Source organism: Microcaecilia unicolor, chromosome 4 (genome assembly GCF_901765095.1).
Source record: "Microcaecilia unicolor chromosome 4, aMicUni1.1, whole genome shotgun sequence".
Lineage (NCBI taxonomy): Eukaryota > Metazoa > Chordata > Amphibia > Gymnophiona > Siphonopidae > Microcaecilia > Microcaecilia unicolor.
Genome location: NC_044034.1, coordinates 172,520,211 through 172,536,334, shown reverse-complemented (window position 1 = coordinate 172,536,334; position 16,124 = coordinate 172,520,211). Strand labels below are relative to the sequence as shown.

The following is a 16,124-nucleotide window of genomic DNA, read 5'->3' as shown; positions in this document are numbered from 1 at the left end:
TTATTACCACTGTTGAATTTTTTGTTTATTACCAGAAAAGTACATATCATAATACTTTAGGTAGAAAGGATTAACTATAGCACTGTTCACAAGATTTGCATTTGCCCTGTGCCCCTGTGGTTTCAGCTATTGCTGTATATGATTGCTAATTTCAGACCTTTTTCTCCTTTCCAGTGCTTAATTGTCGGGGGTGGTCCATGTGGTTTGAGAACAGCCATAGAACTTGCCTACTTGGGAGCCAAAGTAGTGGTGGTGGAGAAGAGAGACACCTTTTCCAGAAACAATGTGCTTCATCTATGGCCTTTTACCATTCATGACCTTCGAGGTCTGGGGGCCAAGAAGTTTTATGGGAAATTCTGTGCGGGGTCCATTGATCACATTAGTGAGTATCGTAATTATTTTGTGACAAAAATCTTGACAATAGTTATGCAATATCTTTCATTGAAGACACTTCATTTGCCATTTCAGTTTGTTTGATCCTCGCTAGTTTGTTGAGCCTAAAATAATTGTTTTCTTTATAAATCTTTTGTTTTTTAGTGTTTACTTGTGTTATAAATTTCTGTTAGGCTTTTCCTACCAGACTGAATTGGGAAAGGGGATGGGATTTGATATACTGCCTTTCTGTGGTTACAGCCAAAGCAGTTTACATGTCGTATATAGGTATTTATTTTTTGTACCTGGGGCAATGGAGGGTTAAATGACTTGCCCAGAGACAGAAGGAGCTGCTTTGGGAATTGAACTTGGTTTCCAGGCCACTGCACTAACTATTAGACTACTCCTCCATTACCTGAAAGTCATGAGTTAACGACGCTTGTTTTCTATCTGCAGTCTACAGTTCAGTTATATAAAAACTGTTGCAAATTGAATTATTTGACAATGATTTATGAAATGAATGAGATTAAGGAAATTTGGGATTATATTCCTGATCAGGACAGCTATTCTTGAATGATAGCTGAGAATGATATTAAATGAGTATGCTAAAATAGAAAATGTTATAGTTGGAGTGAATCTCTGTTTGTTATTGTCAAGTGAGATTTAAGTAAAAAGCAAATATCCTATATAATAATTCTCACCTCCAACGTTCTGAAGCTGCCTGGAACCGTGGCTTCCGCCGGAGGTGGTCTGCGTCGTGCAGTAGATAGCACTAACGTCACTGGCCTGGAAGCATTGAAGAGCGAGCAGGCTTAGCGAGTCTGCTGCCTTCCCTTCTCTTCGCTCTGACTCTGGTCCCGCCCTTGTGGAAACAGGAAATGAGGGCGGGACCAGAGTCAGAGCGAAGAGAACGGAAGGCAGCAGACTCACTGAGCCTGCTCGCTCTTCAATGCTGGCGCCGGGACACCGGTAAGAGAGGGAGAGAGGGGGCTTGGCGATTTTGCAGGGGGGGGCGTCGGAGGGGAGGAAACGGGGCCGTGGGACTTGCAGGGGGACACAGGCAGAGAGCGAGGGGGGGGGGGAGAGGAAAACCTTGCTAGTGCCCATTTCCTTACCTACAGAAACGGGCCATTTTTACTAGTAATTTAATATTATAGTTAGCTTCAGTTTTGCCAGTACTAGATAAACAGTAAACTTAGACCTTGACTGTTCTGCGGTTTTAATAAGAGCTAAGAAGACTGGATTTGTGTTGATGGTAGTAATATTTATTATTTGCATATGATAATATAATGAGCAGTTGCCTAGTGATTAGATCAGCAAGGTAAGAACCAGGAAGCCAGGTTACACATCTGTTTGACAGATCAATGACCTTGGACAAATCCTTTCACCCTCCACTGTTTCAGGTACAACACTTAGGAAGCTATTTATAAATCTGTGTTATGACAGTAATACGTGCTAAAGGGTAATTAACACATTATTTCATCATAATGCATGAAAATCTATTCCAACACACATTACAAAATAATGAGCTGTTTTGCATGCTGCATTATTTATGGAAAAGTTAACACATCCATAGGGGGTGATAACTTTCTCCTAGGAGCATTGGGCCACTAATTCACAATCTCCCAGAGAGTCACTTAAAGGTGCAAACCTGGTTTGAACATATTTCCCTTACCACATTCCCACTGGCCTAATTTTTTTTTTTTTTTGGGGGGGGGAGATTGTTGGGAGACATGTCTTACCCTTCCACCTAATCTATTAGTTTCTAAAATGTGGCCTCCAAATCTTTGTGCCCCCCCCCCCCTCCACCAGCACTCAAATGTCAGTTTACCATTGGTTAGAAGATGGGCTTTTTAGATTATGACCCCCTGTAGCCACTGAAAATATATAATGGATGTAATCACCATACACTCGGATCGGGAAAAGTGAGTAAATATAATTTGCATGCTTATGAAGTTGCTGCCTGTAGATCTTACAGAATCTAAATTTGAGCTTGGTTCGTTCACCTGAATGTGGTCATCGAGGAAGATGTGATCAGAAGAGAATTGGGATCTGGAATATGCAAATAACAGTTGTTTTCCTAGAGTAAATATTAACTTTTCGTACTAGATAAAGCCTTTATAAGTCTTGTGCAACACAAAATTCTAAAAGGTTTCCCGTGTTCTTCTTCTCTTTTTGTTCCCAGGTATCAGACAATTGCAGCTTGTTTTGTTCAAGGTTGCACTTCTGCTTGGTGTAGAAATCCATGTGAATTTAGAGTTTATGAAGGTCCTAGAACCCCCTGAAGATCAAGAAAACCAAAGTATGGTACTTCTTACTTCTAACCAAAGTTATAACTTTAACAAAGTGTCATGCTTAACTGCTTTATATGCTTGATACGTAAAGGACCATCTGCGGACCGGTGTGACTAATATAAAGATGCAGGAGTGACTGGCAGGAGGAAGATGCAAAATCATTGTACCCCACTCCTCCAAGGCTGTTTCATCTCCTCTGGTGCAAGCTGTGCATTTGGCACTGGGAATACAGGCCATAGGACCACAGCATCCTAAGGATCTGAATTTGAAGCAGTTTGTCCTCCTTCCACAGCTGATTGGCTCAACCAATCAGTGGGGAAGTAGGAGAAACAACCGTGTGCTTAGAGGCTCTTGTTTCCACTCCTGTAATCTGTAGAATGCTGCTATAGGAGGGGAAAAGTGAGGAGTAAGAGAGGAAAGGGAGCCAACAGTACATTTGAAAAAAGGGATAAGTGGGGTGAGGACTGGGATGGAGAGACAGGGCCGTGCCGATGCGGTAAGCGGGGTAAGCGCCGCAGGGGGGCGCCCACCTCTGGAGGGCGCCGCCGCGGTGCTTACTCTCGCCCCGCGCCGCCGAGGCCTTTAAATCTTTTACCTGGTCGCAGCAGCGTCAGTGAAAGCGCTGCCGACGTCTCCCTTCCCTTGCACTCATTGGTTCCCTCAGTGTCCCGCCTTCTAGAAGAAGGCGGACACTGAGGGAACCAAGAGCGCGAAGGGAGATGTCGGCAGCGCTCCGCTTTCACTGACGCTGCTGCGACCGGAAGTAAAAGATTTAAAGGCCCCAGGGTGCGGAGGAAAGAGCAGAGGCATAGGCGCCCCGTATAAGAGGCTTGGGGAGGCTAAGCCTCCCCAGCCCAACCATGACCTTTAAAACCGGCTCCGGTCCCCACCTGGCAGTGTTGACGGCGTCCCCTGTGCCTTTGAGCAGCTTACCGGCACACGCAGCACTTCTCTTGTTTCTCCTCTTCGTTGCCGTCGCGTCGTCCCACCCCCCCACCCCCCCTTCACGCGATTTGCGAACCGCGCTGCCGCTTAGCACTGCTTAAAAAAAAATTTACACGTCAGCAGGAACAGGCTGCTTCAGCCAATCCCAGGAGCCTTCCTTCAGCCCTTGGGCGGAACACGCTGAAGGAAGGCCCCTGGGATTGGCTGAAGCAGCCTGTTCCTGCTGATGTGTAATTTTTTTTTTAAGCAGTGCTAAGCGGTTCGCGAATCGCGTGAAGGGAGAGGACAATTTGCTGGAAATGGAGGGGAAGAGAGAGAGAGGAGGATTGCTGGTTATGGATGGAGGAGGGAAGGGCAGAGAGGGACAAGGATGGACATGGGGGCCCACGGAGAGGACAATTTGCTGGAAATGGAGGGGAGGGGAGAGAGGAGGATTGCTGGCTATGGATGGAGGAGGGAAGGGCAGAGGGGGACAAGGATGGACATGGGGGCCCACGGAGAGGACAATTTGCTGGAAATGGAGGGGAGGGGAGAGAGGAGGATTGCTGGCTATGGATGGAGGAGGGAAGGGCAGAGGGGGACAAGGATGGACATGGGGGCCCAGGGAGAGGACAATTTGCTGGAAATGGAGGGGAGGGGAGAGAGGAGGATTGCTGGCTATGGATGGAGGAGGGAAGGGCAGAGAGGGACAAGGATGGACATGGGGGCCCACGGAGAGGACAATTTGCTGGAAATGGAGGGGAGGGGAGAGAGGAGGATTGCTGGCTATGGATGGAGGAGGGAAGGGCAGAGGGGGACAAGGATGGACATGGGGGCCCAGGGAGAGGACAATTTGCTGGAAATGGAGGGGAGGGGAGAGAGGAGGATTGCTGGCTATGGATGGAGGAGGGAAGGGCAGAGAGGGACAAGGATGGACATGGGGGCCCACGGAGAGGACAATTTGCTGGAAATGGAGGGGAGGGGAGAGAGGAGGATTGCTGGCTATGGATGGAGGAGGGAAGGGCAGAGGGGGACAAGGATGGACATGGGGGCCCAGGGAGAGGACAATTTGCTGGAAATGGAGGGGAGGGGAGAGAGGAGGATTGCTGGCTATGGATGGAGGAGGGAAGGGCAGAGAGGGACAAGGATGGACATGGGGGCCCACGGAGAGGACAATTTGCTGGAAATGGAGGGGAGGGGAGAGAGGAGGATTGCTGGCTATGGATGGAGGAGGGAAGGGCAGAGGGGGACAAGGATGGACATGGGGGCCCAGGGAGAGGACAATTTGCTGGAAATGGAGGGGAGGGGAGAGAGGAGGATTGCTGGCTATGGATGGAGGAGGGAAGGGCAGAGGGGGACAAGGATGGACATGGGGGCCCAGGGAGAGGACAATTTGCTGGAAATGGAGGGGAGGAGAGAGAGGAGGATTGCTGGCTATGGATGGAGGAGGGAAGGGCAGAGAGGGACAAGGATGGACATGGGGGCCCAAGGAGAGGACAAATTGCTGAAAATGGAGGGGAGGGGAGGAGGATTGCTGGCTATGGATGGAGGAGGGAAGGGCAGAGAGGGACAAGGATGGACATGGGGGCCCAGGGAGAGGACAATTTGCTGGAAATGGAGGGGAGGGGAGAGAGGAGGATTGCTGGCTATGGATGGAGGAGGGAAGGGCAGAGAGGGACAAGGATGGACATGGGGGCCCAAGGAGAGGACAAATTGCTGGAAATGGAGGGGAGGGGGAGGAGGATTGCTGGCTATGGATGGAGGAGGGAAGGGCAGAGAGGGACAAGGATGGACATGGGGGCCCAAGGAGAGGACAAATTGCTGGAAATGGAGGGGAGGGGAGGAGGATTGCTGGCTATGGATGGAGGAGGGAAGGGCAGAGAGGGACAAGGATGGACATGGGGGCCCAGGGAGAAGACAATTTGCTGGAAATGGAGGGGAGGGGAGAGAGGAGGATTGCTGGCTATGGATGGAGGAGGGAAGGGCAGAGGGGGACAAGGATGGACATGGGGGCCCAGGGAGAGGACAATTTGCTGGAAATGGAGGGGAGAGGAGAGAGGAGGATTGCTGGCTATGGATGGAGGAGGGAAGGGCAGAGAGGGACAAGGATGGACATGGATGGGAGGACAGGACCCAGGGAGAGAGAAGAAATTGCTGGAAATGGATCTAGAGCAAGAAATGAAGAAGAAAGGAGGAAAGTAAAGAAATAAATGGAAAGGAAGCCCTGGAAATGGAGTTAAGAGGACAGATAGCAGCAGACTCAGATACTGGGCCAGCATGATCGGAAAAAGAAAGTCACCAGACAACAAAGGTAGAAAAAAATCATTTTATTTTCATTTTAGCGTTTGGAATATGTCTACTTTGAGAATTTACATCTGCTATCTTATTTTGCAATGTATAGCAATTTGTTTCTAAGAATATTGCTGACAATTCCTGTCAGTGTAGCAAGTGGTGAGCGATCATTTTCACCGGGGGGGGGGGGGGGGGGGGCGCCAACTGATAGTCTGCAGGGGGGCGCCAGAGACCCTAGGCACGGCCCTGTGGAGAGAGGTAGATGCTGGAGGTGTGCATGCTTAAAACTTTCATTTTGTTTAGAGGGATTTCATTTTTATTATTTTTAACTTTATTTCACTTCTTTTTGTTAATATACTTCATTTAGTGCCCCTTTTACTAAACTGCACTAGTGATTCCTGCATGGCAAATGCGACAAAGCCCATTTGAATTGAATGGGCTGCGTCACATTTTCCACACCGGGAATCACTAATGTGGTTTAGTGAAATGGTCCCTTAGAATTGCAGAATTATTTTAAGTAAATAAATTTAAACAAAAAACAAATTTGCACCATCAAAATTTAAAACAAATCCCTCCCATCCCTCACCTCCCCTGTGGGGTCCTAAGGGGGCAGAAATGGTCCCTAATCATTCCTATTCTATTTTGGAATATGAAACAACACTGAGCTGGGATATGTAGATACTTTTAGCACATCATACATAATCCTATTAGCCTTAAACTGAACTGAAAGTTAGTATTAAAAATGCATAATGTAGAGAAGCTACAAAGGCGCCAACACATTTATGCTTTAAAATATCATTTCATGTGTTAACTGCTTAATGAGAATTTACTATACCCAAAAATTTACATTTAATTTAAAATTTTTCATACTTATCTAATATATATACCAGTAACGGAAAAAGTTCTTCATACACCTTCACACAAGTCCCATACTTGAAAAAAAAAAAAAAAACAGTCCAGCTCTCAGTAAACTCCAATGTCTAAAGATGCAGAAGATGCGATCAAATAGATCCCTGTGCTATATCGTTGGAGCCCAAAGCATTCTCACATAAGTTCCATTGTCATATGTCTCAACATGGATGATGTTTTTGCCATGGTGACATACTTGATGGATCTTTTGACTATACAGGACGTTCCATGATCAATATTTCAACTTGCAGTCTTTCAGCATGATGTTAAATATGGCCAAAGAACCACTGCCATTTAAACTACAGCCAAAATAAATATGTAAAAGAATGGGGCGCCAACCACTTCAAAACAAAACTATATGTGCCTCATGGCATGCACTCAGGTTCTAAAAATTAAACAGAATTCAATAAAATGATGCCATTCAAGATCAGAATTTAAACCGTGGTGAGAAATTGTATTAAAAGAAAAAAAACATTTATCCTTGTCCTTGGTGTATAAAGACTTGGTTATAATCACACCCCTTCTCCTTTATGGAAGGAAACGCCTGGTGAATAATGGCAAATCTTAACATATCAAATGTGTGCGTATGTTCAACAGAATGGGCCACAAGGGGGGGGGGTCCTCCATTTGATGCTTGAATCTTGTCTGAAAGGCTCGTACAGCTTTACCAATGTACAGTACAGTGACAATGGCACATAGTAACACTGATGATCATTGAAGACATACATGAATTAGAATGTTGTTGGCATTTGGTTCTTCTTTATGGAATTTGACACTGGTGGGAATGGCTTTGTTTTACATTTTGGTAGCACGAGTTTTTCAGTGGCAGTTCTATCTGCTCCTACTTACTGGAAATGGAAGAAAGCAAACAAAATTTCAGTTTTGATTTCCATTTTATTTCCAAAATGCATAATAAAATTGTGTTTTGAAACGAAAGCTGGACACCTCTAGACCTTCTAGACACCTCTCGTGTTTTAATGAAATGAGGGTTTTCCTTTTCATCATGCTGTGTAGCATGAAGACATCCCTGGTTACCTCCTTTTGTTGCTAAAGAACAACTTGTTTGTGTCCAGAAAACTGTGCATATGTGTTGTGCAGATATGTTCATCAAGCATTTCGTCAGTGCATTGATAACAAATATAGAACTATTTCCTGGTAGGAGAAGATCGTGTCTTACTAGGTTGGATTGTGGTGGCCAGCATAGCATGTTGCTCTGCAATCTCATTTGGACAGATAGCTTTAAATGAACAGGCCACTTGAGGTTGTTCAACAGCTGGATAGTGATGACAAGTATGAATTAGAGGAGCTTTCTAAGAGGATTTTTTATTAAGCGGCTGTAAGCCCAACGCAGACTTACTGCTCGCTAATCCGGAACTTCCGCTGGGCTACCGCAGTATCCTGGTGGTAGTTCCCACCCCCAGCTCACGCCATTTATACCGCTGTACCTGATAGTAATCGGGTGGCGATAAGTGCTCTTCCTCTCCCCCCCTAAATGATAGAGAATCACTTACTGCACAGCCATTTCTTAAAAAAACAAATGACAGCCTTTTACCCGCTGTGGTAAAAGGGGGCCTCGGCGCACGTCAAAAACACATGCTGATTCCCGCGCAGGCCTCCTTTTTACACAGCTTAGTAAAGGGGCCCTAAGTGCAACTGCTGCAGACAAAATACGCATTAGTTGTCATCAGTAGAGTCAGAAACGGTGGCCAGGAGTGATACATGAGTACAGCTGTGCTCCATGAAACCTAATTTAACCAGTGTGTGACTTTTATACCTTTGCTGTTAGCACTGGAGACAGACTGTCGCTTCTGTGTTTATTTTGGCTCAGGCTGGAGAGCAGGAAAGATGAAATAAATGTAGAATTTTGCTGCAATTGCTTCCTTGTGTTTTGTGGTTTAAAAATTTAGGCTAATTTCAGTTGTAATTACAGGTAATAAAAATTTTATTACAGCTGTTTAGCTTTGCACTTCTATGCCAGAAATGTGAATTTGCAAATTAAATGTTGGTTTCAGTGTGTTTAGTATCTCTACATTCATGAAGATGTTACTCCATTTAAGATGTTATTTTGCCACTGAAGCCATTTTCAGTTGAGGGGGAAAGGGGGGGGGGGGGGGAGTCAGGCAGTTGTCTTCTGCTCCCTTGTGCATCCAGCTCAGTTAGAACCAGCCTCCTGTGGGCTATAGTGAAATGAGGGATTTTTTTTCTGTTCACATAATCCTCCTCCCCTTCCCCACCTAGCCCAACCACTGCAGAGACGATCCCTGTGGGTCCTAAAATTGGCTAGTATCTGTCACCATTGAGGGATTCCCTCTCCTCCCGATGCTGTAAATGTTGCCTCCGCAAAGGCCTGAGTCCAGATGCTTTTGCATGCACAGTGCTACCACCAAGCCACAAGAATGACACTTCTGTAGCATTTTATGAAGTCTTAAGGTTGGTACTCCCATCTTTAGAAAGATATATACATATAGCAAGGGATAAATATGCTCATGAGATGTGTTCTATGTATGCAACATGCATGTATTCTTGTAGGTGTAGTGACTACACTCAACAGCTATGTGGATCTCCTCTGTGGTGTGTCAATTGAATTTCTTTTCCCTGTTTATTTCTTCAGAAATAGGCTGGCGGGCCGAGTTTCTTCCCGTAGACCACCCGCTGTCAGAATATGAGTTTGATGTTATCATTGGGGCTGATGGACGCAGAAATACTTTAGAAGGTGAGAAAGCAATCTAATATTCTTGTATGGGGTTTGTGTATAACATCTAGAAGCCTGTAATAGCCCAAATCAGTTAGCATCCTCTCCTCTCCCCAAACAGAAAATGTCTGTAGTTTATTTATTAGGATTTAGGATTTATTAGGAATTTATTGAAATTAAAGCTTGATTTTCTGATAAAACTTACTGTCTCCACTGTTAGTGAAGGCATATTTTTCCCCTTAGGTGAGTAACCAAGTGTACGAATTAACCAGGCTTTAGAATCCTCCTTGAAGCTGTTTCACTCTGTCTACACTGTTAATCCTTTAGAGTGTTCCGCCTGTTACAAAAACAATGTTTAGTTATCCCAAGAACAAAGAAATTAGGATGAACCCTCTCCTTTTGTTTTTTAAATAAACGTAAGTCCTTTGATAGTCGGCCACACCTAAGAGCTTCTAAGATGATAATCGGCAGCACATCTGGAGAGTTTCAGATCATTTATTGTGTCCTGATGTATGTGGGCTGGAGACAAAATGCATGTCAAGATGTTCGTCATCCTTAGGCAAAGTGATCGATGTCTGGGAGTCTGTGTTTAATCAATGATTTATTATTTTTATTTTTTAACATTTATTTATTTTGGACTTGTTCAGCTTCCTCCATACCCCAACTTTCAGCTTTGTTGGCTCCCATTCCACTCCATTTTGTTGACATTTGGGAGCTTTGTGCTTGCAGCTGTGAGAGGTTTTACTCATAATTAGGATTGAACCACCTCCTTGTATTTCTCACCTATCCAACTTCAAGCCCTCTGCCCGGTGCTACAGACAGCAGCTCCCTTTGGAACCCAGTATTTGTACATTCAGGCCAAGATGCACTAAACTAAACGAGCCTTTAACGAACAGTTTTCCTACCCTGGCATGCATTAAAGCCCGATTTCCGACGACGGTAGCAGCAGCGAACGAAAACGGAATGCAGATGAGTAAATTGTGTAGAAACCCTATTGAAATGAGATGCACTAAAGTTTTCCGCTTGCCCTAATGCTGGAAAACTACTGGAAAGCTAACAAGAGGTCTGTACCTCTCGTTAGCTTAAATGTCAAAAAACTTAAATGTCAAAACAAAAAAAAAAACGTGAAGGGGGAAAAACACTCGTCAGGAGCGTCCTTTATTGACCCCCGAGGTCGCCGCTGCTCCCTGCTCCCCCTGCATTAAAAAAAAGGAAAAAAAAGGATCAGGAGAGGGCAAAGGCGCGTGTCAGGAATGTCCTTTATGGACAGCCTTGCCCCCCCTGCCCCGCCCAAGGTCGCCACTGCTTCCCGCTTCCCCCTGCATAAAAATCAAAACTTTAGCAGCCCCTTCCCTCCTCCCTTCCTTTCTCTCTTTCTCCCCAGCTCCGCCTCCTGCAATCCTCCGCCTCCGTGCCCCGCCCCCGCCGCTCCCCCCTGAGGTCGTCGCCGCCGCTCCCCCCCTCCACCGGGCCCCCCTCCGTCTTACTGGGCCCGCGCAGATCCTCTCACCTCTGTGTGAAGGCGCTGCATGGGAAAAAAGAACAGCTGATCGCCTATTTGCCAAGTCTTCGGACGTCTCTCCTTTCCTACTAGACCCGCCCTCAACTGACGTAGAGGAGGAAAGGAGAGACGACCGAAGACTCGGCGAAGAGGCGATCAGCTGTTCTTCTTGCCCGTGCAGCGCCTTCACACAGAGGTGAGAGGTGCTGCACGGGCCTGGTAAGACAGAGGTGGGCCCGGTGGAGGGGGGGAGCGGCGGCAACGACCTCAGGGGGGGCGGCGTGGGCGGGGCACAGGGCAGAGGATGGGGGGAGGCGGAGCTGGGGAGAAAGGGAGGGGGCCGGGGCTGCTAAAGTTTTGATTTTTATGCAGGGCAAAGCAGGGAGCAGCAGCGACCTCGGCGGGAGGGGGGGGGGCAAGGCCGTCCATAAAGGACGTGTTTGTTTTTGGGTTTATTTGTTTTTGTTTTTATGTTTGTGGCATGCGCAGAGCAGCCAGCATAACGCTTGGCTGCTCTGTGCATGCTTTACGGGCCGATTACCGACGTTTTTAACGAAGGGTTAGTGAATGCAAGTGAGCTGCAACGAGCAGCTCATTTGCATTCCCTTTCCTTCGTGCACAGCTGTTCCGTACCGATTCGTTATGGAGTTCGGTACGGAACGGCTCTAACGAGGACTTTTTTGCATCTTGGCCTCAGAGTTGCACTTATCTTTGTTGCTGTTGTGCAGGACTAGTCATTTCCTGCTGTCCCCTGTGTTGGGGATACTATGATTACTATCTCCACTGGCCACCTGCATGATAGCTGTGGGACCATCTAGCCAGCTTTCAAGCTGATATAGGCATTTCATCTACAGAAATCTTTAATTTCAGGGATGAGATACATGAGAAGGGAAAATCACATTGACAAAGTCAAAGGAGGACCTGCTGTGCACATCCATCATTACTTCCCAAGTTCCTGCTTTTAATAGAGCAGAAGTGAAAGCATCTACCCCCGGGTTCTATATAGCGCGCCTAGCGATCCGTGCTGATATCTAGGCATATTCTATAACAACGCGTGTAACTTAATTGGCTTAACAAGCTAATCAGCATTGTTAACAGCACCTAACAAGCAATAATGAGTGGAGTGGAGGAGTTGCCTAGTGGTTAGTGTTGTGGACTTTGGTCCTGGGGAACTGGGTTCGATTCCCACTGCAGGCACAGGCAGCTCCTTGTGACTCTGGGCAAGTCACTTAACCCTCCATTGCCCCAGGTACAAATAAGTATCTGTATATAATATGTAAGCCGCATAGAACCTGCTATGAGTGGGAAAGCGCGGGGTACAAATGTAACAAAAAAAAATAATAATGAGCACTAATTGGCAATAATTAGAATTTACATGCACAACTCGCTAAGTGTATTCAGTAATGAACTATGCCTAAATTCTAAAGCATGCAGTTCAAAAGGGGCATGGCTATGGACAGGGAAATGTGCGTTTCGTGGCCATTCCAAAATTTACATGCGCAGTTATAGAATATGGCCCAGTGCGCACAAATCTAAGCGCAGGGATTTAGGCCACTTTTTCATTGGCCTAAATGGATGTGAGTAGTTTTAGGTGCTAGCATTTCCACCTAAGCGTATTCTCTTTACCGTGCCTAAATCTAGTCACCACTTATAGATTACAGTTAGCCGGAAATCTCTACTGCATGGATATTTTAGGCGCCTTTTATAGAATCTTGCCCTTAATGCTTTCACATTTCAAAAATTAGAAACCACATTCTCTCATTTCTGTATGTTTATTGAAGTCTTCATTACAATTACTTAAGTTCTTTCTATTAAATCATGTCAAGCATAGGTGACAACCTTTATACACAGAGGACCACATGAATGTCAGCACTGTCCCTAGCTGGCTGTAACATTACATAATGTCAGAAATGGAAATGCACCCTAAGCTTAACATGTTAATTGATAGATTCGACTATTATTTATTAGGATTTATTAAACCACCTTTATACAGATATTCATCCAATTTTTACAGAAGAGGGACTACTGCATTTGGAAAGAAAAATTTATCCTCAATTTATTTATATTGACCTTAAAGAAACAGTCAATTAGTCATTTTATAGGAAGAGTGACCAAGTACAGTAGCTCCAACTCAAAAGGCACAGAAAGAGCTAGTCTGGTTTGCATAGACTTGCAATTCTGCAATGGGGTAAAATCAAAATTGGCTGAGTTTGACATTTTTGATGGAAAGCTGTGTGCTCATTCACTGTAAGCTACCAACATGTAGCATAAATGTACAGCAAATGGATATGATATATGGAGAGAATTGCTGGGTTTCAAAGCCATTATGACTCACCCAAACACATAGAACGCCTAAAAATACTACTTACTTATACAGTGCTGCTAGATATACAAAGAGCTGTAAGATGAACTTTTAAATTTATTTTTTTCCTTGAGTAGATTAATATTGCCATTTTTAGTCCACCATTATTAAGTGCTGCCTTAACAAGATGCAGCACCTGGAACACAGTTCACAAATGGTTACTGCTGTATGTTGGTTACTGCTGCCTAGGTCAGTGTTTCCCAATTAAAATGTTAAGCTTAGGGTGGACTTGATGGCCCGGCAACAGCAATGAATGTCAACTTACCACTTTTTCCTTAATAAGGAAACATTTTTCTAGGTGGTGGTGGTGGTGCTAAATGAAAACAAAAAATATACAAACAAACAAAAACATTCCAGCTGCATAAGTTAATATTTTGTAAAGAACTTTACAGGAGGTCTGTGTGTGTACAATGCACAGTGAGATAAGAGTACTACAGAGGTGCTTATTTAGAATATCATATATCTTATAATTTAATTTTTGTTAATGATTAGCATAGAAATAGAATATCCCTATCAGGTGATTTGAGTGTGAAGAACAGCATTTCACCTGCTCAATCAAGAAGGAAACTGGCCAGAGATACATGCATTTGAATAGATGCTCAGAAGATAGTGCCTACTTAAATGTAGTACATGAAGGGCCAGCTTCAGGGATGATCCAGTGAGCCACTGGCTCAGGGTATCAAAGTTTAAGGTTACAGAGTGCCTGCCTTGCCATTTATAGCAGTGGGAACTTTTTCTTCTGCTTCTACTGCTATGGTTTTCAGTAGGTGCTGCTGAGCACCATAGCAAGAACAGCGAGTCCCTGTATCTGTTCTTGTGTGTTAAAAGTACTGCAGTGCTAGTAGCTGCACAAACTGAAAAGTGGCACAGTAGCAGAAGCGAAGTTCCCACTGATGGGACTGGGAATGAGTGAGGCTGAGGCTAGGAGAAGGGGCAGATGAGAAGGGAGAGAGAGAGAGAGAGAGAGAGAGAGAGAGAGAAGAGATGAAGGGGATAATTTTCAGAGCCTGTTTTTAAAGTCACTGCTTTTGTTGCCTTTATGAGGTAAACTTGGCTTTAGACATTTTTGTAGGTGCTTTGTCATAAAATCACCCCCATAAAAGGCACCAACATTTAGGTTCCAAAAATGTGCATACATGACCAGAATACTGGCATATATGTGTTTATTCCAGCTGCACACTATTCTATAAAACGGTGCCTAAATGCAGTGGCGTGTACTTTCAAGGTGGGCATACACATGGATGGAGCATGAGTAGGGTGCACTGTTATGCATGTAAATTATAGAATTGTAAAAACATGTGTAAATCCATTGGAGGTGTAAGTGGTAATGTATAAAGTATGTAATTGCTTTACTGTGCTAGTATTTTGTAAAGGAAAATAGGCTTCAAATAGGCAGCTTTTAATAGAATTACCCCCTTAAACATATATGAATAGAGTATAATTTGAAGTAGTAGCACGTTTTATGTTATGTATGTGAAAATAAGCAGAAGAGGGTGAAGGGTAATGTTGAGATGCAGACTGTATCAATAATTTTGATGATTTCCTAAAGAGAAAACTCCAGGGGCAAGACAGATTGATGAGCTTTTGTTTGGGTGAGTTGGAGCCAAATGTAATAAAAATTATTGTAGCTGCTTCTGCTTCATCCAGTGCTGGAAATGAAAATCAAAGCCTGGTGTCTGTTTTATAGGCTTCAGGAGGAAAGAGTTCCGTGGAAAGCTGGCAATAGCAATAACTGGCAACTTTGTGAACAGAAATACAACCGCAGAAGCCAAGGTAGAGGAAATCAGCGGTGTTGCTTTTATCTTCAATCAGAAATTCTTCCAAGACCTCAAAGAAGAAACAGGTGAGTCTGTATGCTCCATGTTTGCGGCATAGAGTCGCTAAGGACTGCAGTACTCCTTCATAGGCTTCTAGTTGGAATATAATGGAAGCAGAGGTAGGATAATGTGGAATGTATTCATAAAAAGGAGCAAGCAGAGACCCTCGACCATGGAGTGCATTTAGATGATTTGGAGAGTAGGATCTCATAAATGAAATGAAAAATTGGGTTCCCTACTATGAAGAAATGAATAGGATCTGCAAATGCTTAGGCTGCAAGTCCTTTTCTTTGAATATAGAGTTGGTGCAGAATGACACCGTTGCTGGCATCTCTACTAATCAGGTTTAAAATTGTCAATGCTCTATAATATCATGGGCTGACCTTGAGGGGCACGTTTGAACGGGACCGGCCATCTCTAAGGGCACCCATCTCTGAGGACGGCACCGCAAAGGGACGGGGCCAACTGTATTTTCGAAACAAGATGGGCGTCCATCTTTCGTTTTGAAAATACGGTTGGGGGTGCCCAAATCTCAACATTTGGTTCAAATGCTGAGATCGCCGGCTGTAGAGATGGGCGCCCTCGGTTTTCAGCCATAATTGAAACCAAGGGTGCCCATCTCAAAAATGAACTACTCCAAGGCATTTGGTTGTGGGAGGGGCCAGGATTCGTAGTGCACTGGTCCCCTTCACATGCCAGGACACCAACCGGGCACCCTAGGGGGCACTTCTACCATTTAAAAAAAATAGCTCCCAGGTGCATAGCTCCCTTACCTTGGGTGCTGAGCCCCCCAACCTCCCCCCCCCAAAACCCACTCCCCACAACTATACACCACTACCATAGCCCTAGGGGGTGAAGGGGGGCACCCACATGTGGGTACAGTGGGTTTCTGGTGGGTTTTGAAGGGCTCCCATTTTCAGTGGCGTTCCGAGGGGCGCTGACACCCGGGGCAGATCACCGA

At 45.1% G+C, this 16,124-nt stretch overlaps 1 protein-coding gene across 1 annotated transcript in view; it reads left to right on the top strand.

The window, feature by feature from the left end:
• MICAL2 (microtubule associated monooxygenase, calponin and LIM domain containing 2) overlaps positions 1–16,124 on the top strand; it is a 357,507-nt gene that overhangs the window by 104,926 nt on the left and 236,457 nt on the right. The window contains 4 exon segments of the mRNA XM_030200975.1: positions 175–382; positions 2,558–2,674; positions 9,403–9,504; positions 15,034–15,189. Of these exon segments, the coding sequence (XP_030056835.1) occupies positions 175–382; positions 2,558–2,674; positions 9,403–9,504; positions 15,034–15,189 (583 nt within the window).